The sequence below is a fragment of the Trichosurus vulpecula genome, chromosome 1 (assembly GCF_011100635.1).
Source record: "Trichosurus vulpecula isolate mTriVul1 chromosome 1, mTriVul1.pri, whole genome shotgun sequence".
NCBI lineage: Eukaryota > Metazoa > Chordata > Mammalia > Diprotodontia > Phalangeridae > Trichosurus > Trichosurus vulpecula.
This window is the reverse complement of record NC_050573.1, coordinates 531,732,652-531,740,340: the sequence shown is the minus strand read 5'-3', so window position 1 is coordinate 531,740,340 and position 7,689 is coordinate 531,732,652. Positions and strand designations below refer to the sequence as shown.

At 48.5% G+C, this 7,689-nt stretch overlaps 1 protein-coding gene across 1 annotated transcript; it reads left to right on the top strand.

Moving 5' to 3' along the window:
- Positions 1-3,808: 3,808 nt before the first annotated feature.
- ELFN1 (extracellular leucine rich repeat and fibronectin type III domain containing 1) lies at positions 3,809-6,441 on the top strand. The gene has a single exon (XM_036736705.1). The coding sequence runs from the start codon at positions 3,809-3,811 to the stop codon at positions 6,206-6,208; it is 2,400 nt and encodes a 799-aa protein (XP_036592600.1). The 3' UTR covers positions 6,209-6,441.
- The last annotated feature ends 1,248 nt before the right edge of the window (positions 6,442-7,689 follow it).

Below are 7,689 nucleotides of genomic sequence, written 5' to 3'. Positions count from 1 at the left end.
ACTAATATGGAAATGTTTTACAGAACTGCACATGTATAATTTATATCTGATTGCTTACCATCTCAGGGAGGGGGTAGAGAAAAGAAAAAAACTTTCCATTTCATATAATTTAAATGGTCTGTTTTCTGATTTGTGATCTCCTCTGTTTAAGTGTTCTCCCCTTAAGCAGAGTAGTGAGAGATATTTCCTTCCATTTTTCTCCAATTTTTAAAAATTACATGGCTTTTTTTACTTAAATCGTTTATCCATTTGGATCTCATTAAGGTATATAGTATAAGATCTCATCCTTCTTTCTAAGTAGCATTCATCTCATAATTATTTTTTCTACAAGATAGAAATCACATGACATATCCCTCTTGACTCTGGATGTATTCAAGGAACCAGTAAATTCATCTAGAGTCTGGAGAGAAAGACACTAAAATTCTAATCCCAGTTTTGTTACGGATGATAAGATGTTTATATAGAAATTTTAAAATTTAAAAAGCACTTTACATATATCATACTATTTTCTCTTCATGACAACCCTGTAATGATTATAATTAGGATCATAACCATTTTACAGATGAAGAAACTGAGGCTCAGATGGATTTCCCCCCCCCTTTTTTCTGTCTAGGTGGTCTATAATATGACAATATTACTTCTGCTGATCTTCACCCAAATGTTTTCTGCCATGGTTACCCTCTCCTCCTATTCCTGCATTTCCCTGAGCTTACCTTTTTAATATACAATGTTTTACTTTACCCTCATGCCATCCCCCTTTTAACCATCCTGTTTCTTTTACCCAAGGTCAACCCTACCAGAGCCATAGTCCAGGCTTGCGTTTTATGCTTTGAAATCCCCAAGATGCTGACTCAGTCCAATTTCTCTCCTTGCATTAGAATCTATAGTTTCTCTTGCTTGTTAACCATACTTTGTACATAGATATCTGAGTCCACAGCTTTTATTGCTGGTTCCTTTCAAGCAGCTAAGGTGACTTATTTGATGAGTGCCTTATTATCCAAATGACAGCACCTGGGAACCACTTTCGGACAGGCCCATCAACCCTCAAATGACCTGGTCTCCAGTCCTCTTACCATCCCAGTTGTCCTCTTGTGGTTTTTTGGGTTTTTTTTGGGGGGGGAGCAGGGCAATTGGGGTTAAGTGACTTGCCCAGGGTCACACAGCTAGTGTCCTCTTGTGGTTACATTTTAGTTTATCAATAACCTCTCTGAGATGTGGTGTCTAGGACTGAAGACGGTATTCCAGATTTGATCTGACCTGACCAGGGTTCAGCAGGGCTTTCACCTCCTTCATAGAATCAGGAAGATGTGAGTTCAAGTCCTGGGCTCAGACATCGTCACCCTGAAAAAAATCACTTAACTGAACCTACCTTCATTTCCGCCTCTGCAAAATGAGACCAATAATATGAACCCCCAATTCACATTGTGAGACCAGTAATAAGAACCCCCAATTCACATTATGAGACCAATAATAAGAACACCCAATTCACATTGTGAGACCAGTAATAAGAACCCCCAATTCACATTGTAAGACCAGTAGTAAGAACCCCCAATTCACAGGGTCATTGTGAGAATCAAGTAAGACAGTATATGTAAAGCGCTTTCCAAACTTATAGTGCCATAAAATGTTGACTCTTTATTGCTTCATCTATTAATACAGGCCAGGGTTTAACTTGCTTACTTGTTTGGCTGACGTTCCATGTCCTGCTGAAAACTCCAGTTGAGCTCCTGCTCTGATCTTTTCCATGGAAACTTCTGTCTAGCCACAAAAGTCCCTGGTCATTTTGAAACAACTCGTTTCCGCAGTGGTCGATAGCAATGGGAACAAAAATGGTGAAGACTGCCATGATGCCAGGGATAGTGAATGTGTTGATGCCAGGTAGTGATAGGAATGGTTTTAGTAAAGAGGATGATTTGGTAAGTACAATGAAGGGTGTTATTAGCAGTGACGATGGTGACAATGGTGACCTTGGGGTGCTCAGAGAGGAAGGTGGTGATTTTATGATATGAAAGCAATGATGCTATTGAGGATATCGCTCGTGGAGATGCGCCCATCTGAAGGTGGTTCCCAAGTGCCTTCATTTGGATAATAAGGTGCTCACCACACAAGGCCCACACCTTCTCATAAACCCATATGGCTGTAGTTATACAAATCTGTTATAAAATTTATGAGCCCACCAACCTGCCCCCTGCTCATCTTATAGGTGCTGAAAATGAAGTCTCTGCTTTTGCCTATGTACCATATGCTAGGATTGTGATAGAGGGATGAAGGCCCCTGAGACAAGCATTTCCTGATGAAAAGAGGGGAGGTTTGGTTTGGGGGTAGTGGCTCCCTATGGAATATAAATTCCTTGAGAGCAGGGACTAGTTTAAATTTTTCTTTGTCTTTCCGGTAGTCTGTATATAGCAGGCATTTAATAAATGCCCGCTGTATTGGACTGAATCGAATGGTCTTCAAAGACAGATCAGAGACCTCAACAGTCTTTCCTACCACAGAGTGCATCTCCCTCAGTCTCTCCTACCACAAAACTATCTCCCTCACTCAGTATCATGGCCATGGCAGACAAGGTCATGGATTTGGAGTATGAAGGGTCCTCAAAAGCCATCTAGCCCAACACCTTCATTGTATAGATAAAAAAACTGAAGCCCATAGACTCACCCAAGGTCACACAGGCCCTGGAGCTAGTGACAAAGCTCTGAACATCCCACTCCAGACCCTTGGTGGTCATCTGTCGGGCCAGATCTCTGCATCCTGCATATTGGAACACACCTTCCACACCCTCCCGTCTGGCTTTTGCTGTGCCCCAACTTGGAGACACCAAGGACCAAAGGCTCATACCAGTTCCCTCACCCAAATACCCATTTCTATACCTCTCCACATCTTTTGCCTCTTTCAAGTCCCCTTCCTTGACTACCTCACCTCAAAATGATCCCTCTGAACTTGTACAACGCTTCCTGTCTGTGCCCCTCATTTAACATTTATTATTAAATAACTTGCATTATTATGTGTTTTCTATTTGTGTATGTCCTTTCTCCCCAGTGGGTAAGGCATTGGAACTGTAATGGGGGGGACATAGAGTCAAATTGTGCCCCAGATATTTACTAGCTGTGTGACTCTGGGCAAGTTACTTAATTTTTCTCTGCCTTGGTTTCCCCTAAGGTAAACCTGATGACCTGTAAGGTGTCTTCTGGTTCTAATGCTATGATCCTCTGATCTTTTGAGGGTAGGGAATGAGTCCATTGTTTGTCTGCCTATCAGCACTTAACACAGGACTGGGATTCTCAGCAGACATTCAAAAAACACTCATTGGTCAGTTGTCTGATTAACAGACATATAATTCTGGCTATTTCCTTTATTTCAGGAGAAGCGACTGACACGAAGAAGAGCGGAGGGGGGAGAGCCCGGAAGCTAGGCAGATGGAGGAAGAAGTCCAAGCTGAGCTGGACATGGGCATCAACAGGAATACAAGAAGTGGTAGAAAGTAACTGGAGATTTCCCCAGGGAGGGTTCTCCCCACGGAACACTGCAGCCCTCAGCCCAGTCTGAGACCATGCCTGACGGGACAGGACATCACTGAGCTTCCCACCTCTCCCCCCTCCCCTGGCTTCTGCCCAGCCCCCTATCCCCGCAGGCTGGACAAAGAGTCACCCTTCTCTTACCCTTAAACACGCCTCATCACCCTTGGGACCATGCAAGAGGTGACCATTTAAATTCAGAGCTTCCCCCAGTTGCTGGCACCCCACTCCCCCACCTCCTCACCCCTTTCTAGCAACCTCACCGGGAATCCACCTCTGGGTGGTGCTTCCAGATGGCAGGTTGCAGGTGGGGGGTGCTGTGGGTGTGTGTGGCAGCCGCGTCCCTACTGTATGCTGGTGGGCTGGTGCGGGCCGACTGCTGGCTCATCGAAGGCGACAAGGGTTTCGTGTGGTTGGCCATCTGTAGCCAGAACCAGCCCCCTTATGAATCCATCCCCCAGCAGATCAACAACACCATAGTGGACCTGAGGCTGAATGAGAACAAGATTAAGAGTGTACAATACGCCTCCCTCAGTCGCTTTGGGAACCTGACGTACCTCAACCTGACCAAGAATGAAATCACCTACATTGAGGATGGGGCCTTCTCGGGTCAATTCAACCTGCAGGTGCTACAGCTGGGCTATAACCGCCTGAGGAACCTTACCGAGGGGATTCTCCGAGGCTTGAGCAAGTTGGAGTACCTCTACCTCCAGGCCAACCTCATTGAGACGGTCACCCCCACTGCCTTCTGGGAGTGTCCTAACATCATGAACATTGACTTGTCCATGAACCGCATCCAGAGACTAGACAGTGGTACCTTCACAGGGCTGACCAAGCTCTCCATCTGTGAGCTTTACAGCAACCCCTTCTACTGCTCCTGTGAGCTCTTGGGGTTCCTCAAATGGCTGGCAGACTTTACCAACATGACGCGCACCTACGACCGTATGCAGTGTGAGTCCCCGCCCGACTATTCTGGCTACTTCCTGCTCGGCCAAGGCCGGACCAGCTATCGAAATGCCCTGAGCATGCTGTCCAGCCTCTGCACTGACGGTTCATACACTGTGGGATCCCGCTTCATCCCTGCCCGCTACCCACCCACCACCCCCCCGCCAGAGGGCCCATGCGCCGAGGACGAGTGCTTCTCGGGAGATGGCACCACACCCCTCGTGGCCTTCCACACTCCTGCCACCAAGTCAGAGATGCGGCCCAACATCTGGGTGAAGCACCTGACCCACAACTCTGCCACACTCGGCGTCCAGCTGCCCTCCCCCTTCAGGAAGATGTACGTCCTGGCTCAGTTTGAAAATGGGTTCTCCTCTGATATCACCAACTTGCACAAAGAGCGTGAGGAGATCGAGCTGTCTAACCTCATCACCCACACCAACTACACCTACTGCGTGGTCTCCCTGGGCCACCCGCTGCGTTACAACCACACCTGCCTCACCATCTGTCCTACGAAGCCCCCACCGTCTCCAGGGCCCGTACCCAATTCCTCCACTGCAACCCACTACATCATGACCATTCTCGGTTGCCTCTTTGGGATGGTGATTGTCCTCGGAGCTGTCTACTATTGCCTGCGGAAGCGGCGGCAGCAGGAGGAGAAGCACAAGAAGACGGCAGGGGGCATGAAGAAGACCATCATTGAACTCAAATATGGGCCCGAGTTGGAGACACCGGGCATCGCCCAGCTGTCCCAGGGGCCCATGCTGGGTGGTGAGACTGTGACCCGCATTCCCTACCTTCCCTCTGCAGGGGAAGTGGAGCAGTATAAGCTAATAGAAAGCAGTGAGACCCCCAAGACCACGAAGGGTAACTACATGGAAGTTCGGACAGGAGAACAGCAAGAGAGGCGAGACTGTGAGCTAGCCCTGCCGCCAGACAGTCAGAGTTCTGTGGCCGAGATCTCCACCATCGCCAAGGAGGTGGACAAGGTCAACCAGATTATCAACAACTGCATCGATGCCCTCAAGTCGGAATCTACCTCCTTCCAGGGAGTCAAGTCTGGAGCTGTGTCCACAGCCGAGCCCCAGTTAGTCCTCCTGTCGGAACAGATTCCCAGCAAGCATGGCTTCCTGTCCCCCGTCTACAAGGACAGCTACAGCCACCCGCTGCAGCGGCACCACAGCATGGAGGGGCCCCCCAAACGCTCCAGCACGTCGTCCAGCGGCTCGGTCCGAAGTCCCCGTTCCTTCCGCTCTGAGGGATCCTCTGCCCACAAGTCAGAGGCGAAGTACATCGAGAAGACGTCGCCCACGGCCGATACCATCCTCACTGTGACACCGGCGGCTGCCATCCTCCGGGCTGAGGCTGAGAAGATCCGGCAGTACGGCGAACACCGCCACTCGTACCCGGGCTCTCACCAGGGGGAGCAGGCACCTCCCCATGACAGCCTGGGAGGCCGCAAGCCTTCCATCCTGGAACCTCTGACCAGACCCCGGCCCAGGGACCTGGCCTACTCCCAGCTCTCTCCCCAATATCACAACCTGAGTTACTCCTCCAGCCCCGAGTACACCTGCAAGCCCTCTCAGAGCATCTGGGAGCGCTTCAAACTGAACCGTAAGCGCCATAAAGATGAGGAGGAATACATGGCGGCCGGCCACGCCCTGCGCAAAAAGGTCCAGTTTGCCAAAGATGAGGATCTCCATGACATCTTAGACTACTGGAAGGGTGTGTCTGCACAGCACAAGTCCTGAGTCCTCCTCTATCTGTCCTCCCCACACTCCTCCCTTGCCCCTTCCTCTAGCCTCCCCTCTGCCTTCTAAAACTCGTGATACTCATTGGACCAAAAGGAACCGAAATCCACAGCAGCTATTTTTAACCCAGAGACTGTCTTTAAAAACAAAACAAAACACACACACACACACACACACACACACACATACACAATTAAAAAGAAGGATCATGCCCCCCAACTCCCCTATCACCCTGATCCTCAGCAGGTGGCAGGAGAAGGGAGGGGAGGGATAATTGACACCAACATCAAAATAAAGAAAATGTGACGGATGGTAGCATAATATATCCAGAGATGATCTCACCTTTGGGAGTGTTGCACCAAATCTGAACATGCACACACACACACACACACACACACACACACACACACACACACTAACATACACAAATACACAAGGGACTTCGGAAAACTGTGGCTCAGGGGTGGGGGTGGGTGGGGGAGTTTTCTTTTTCTCTCTTCTTTTTTTTTTTTTTAAAGAAAAAAGTACTTTAAAAAAGATATAAAAATAGTGAGTGTGAGGGGGAGAGGTTCACGATCTGGCCAGTCTGCTGTCGCATCGCATGATTTCTCAGTCTGTGGTTTCTTTGTGGATTCTCTGTGTCCAGTCCGTCTCCATTGTTCTCCTCCTCCCTCCTCCAGAGTCAACCTGAAATGGGGAAAACAGGAAATGGGGAAAACAGGAAAGGAATCCGAGAAGCCGGACGGAGCAGCAGATGTTTGGGAAGGGCCTTGGATTGGGGGGTGGGGAATCTTTCAGGTGGGACTCTGAGGTCAGCTGAGAAGTAGCATCTGTTGGCATTTTGGGGGAGGGGGGAGGACATGGCCAGGGCCAAGAGCTTGTGGCTAGAAGCTGGCCCCAGCTCCTGTTTGGCCTAACCCTACCCCACATTGTAATCTGTAGTCGTTCTATTGTACAGAGAAAAAAATATTTCTATATTTGCAATGTTTGCTGTAAAACAAGAAAGAGAAAAAAAGTACATCTACTAAAAAAAAAAACGACACACAAAACTTACCTGTTTGTACCAGGTTTTAATCATGGATTTTAGAAAAAGGTCTTTTTTTTTCCTGTTTGTTAGGGGAAGGGTGGGGGTCCATTTCTTTGGGGCTGAGGTTGGTCTTAGGAAATGGAAAAGAGCCAAAGTTTTCTTCCTTTTTGTCTTGGGGAACAGGAGAGAATCTGTGTGTGGGTGAGGAAATGTATGATGTGGGGTGTGGGGTAAGAGCAGGAAAAATCAGGCAGAAGAATGTCCGTGTGATTTTGAGAGAATATGCTTCAGAATGTGGATGTGAGGTCTAGAGGATGTGAGATGGAGAGTAAGTAAAGGCATGAGTGTGAATGTGGGTGGGAGAGGATGGGTGTGAGAAGGAATGGGTGTGCTTGAGAGGGTGTGAAAGCCAGAGAGAATGGAGTGTGGGGGGCAGGGAGGGGGTGTCAGAGCA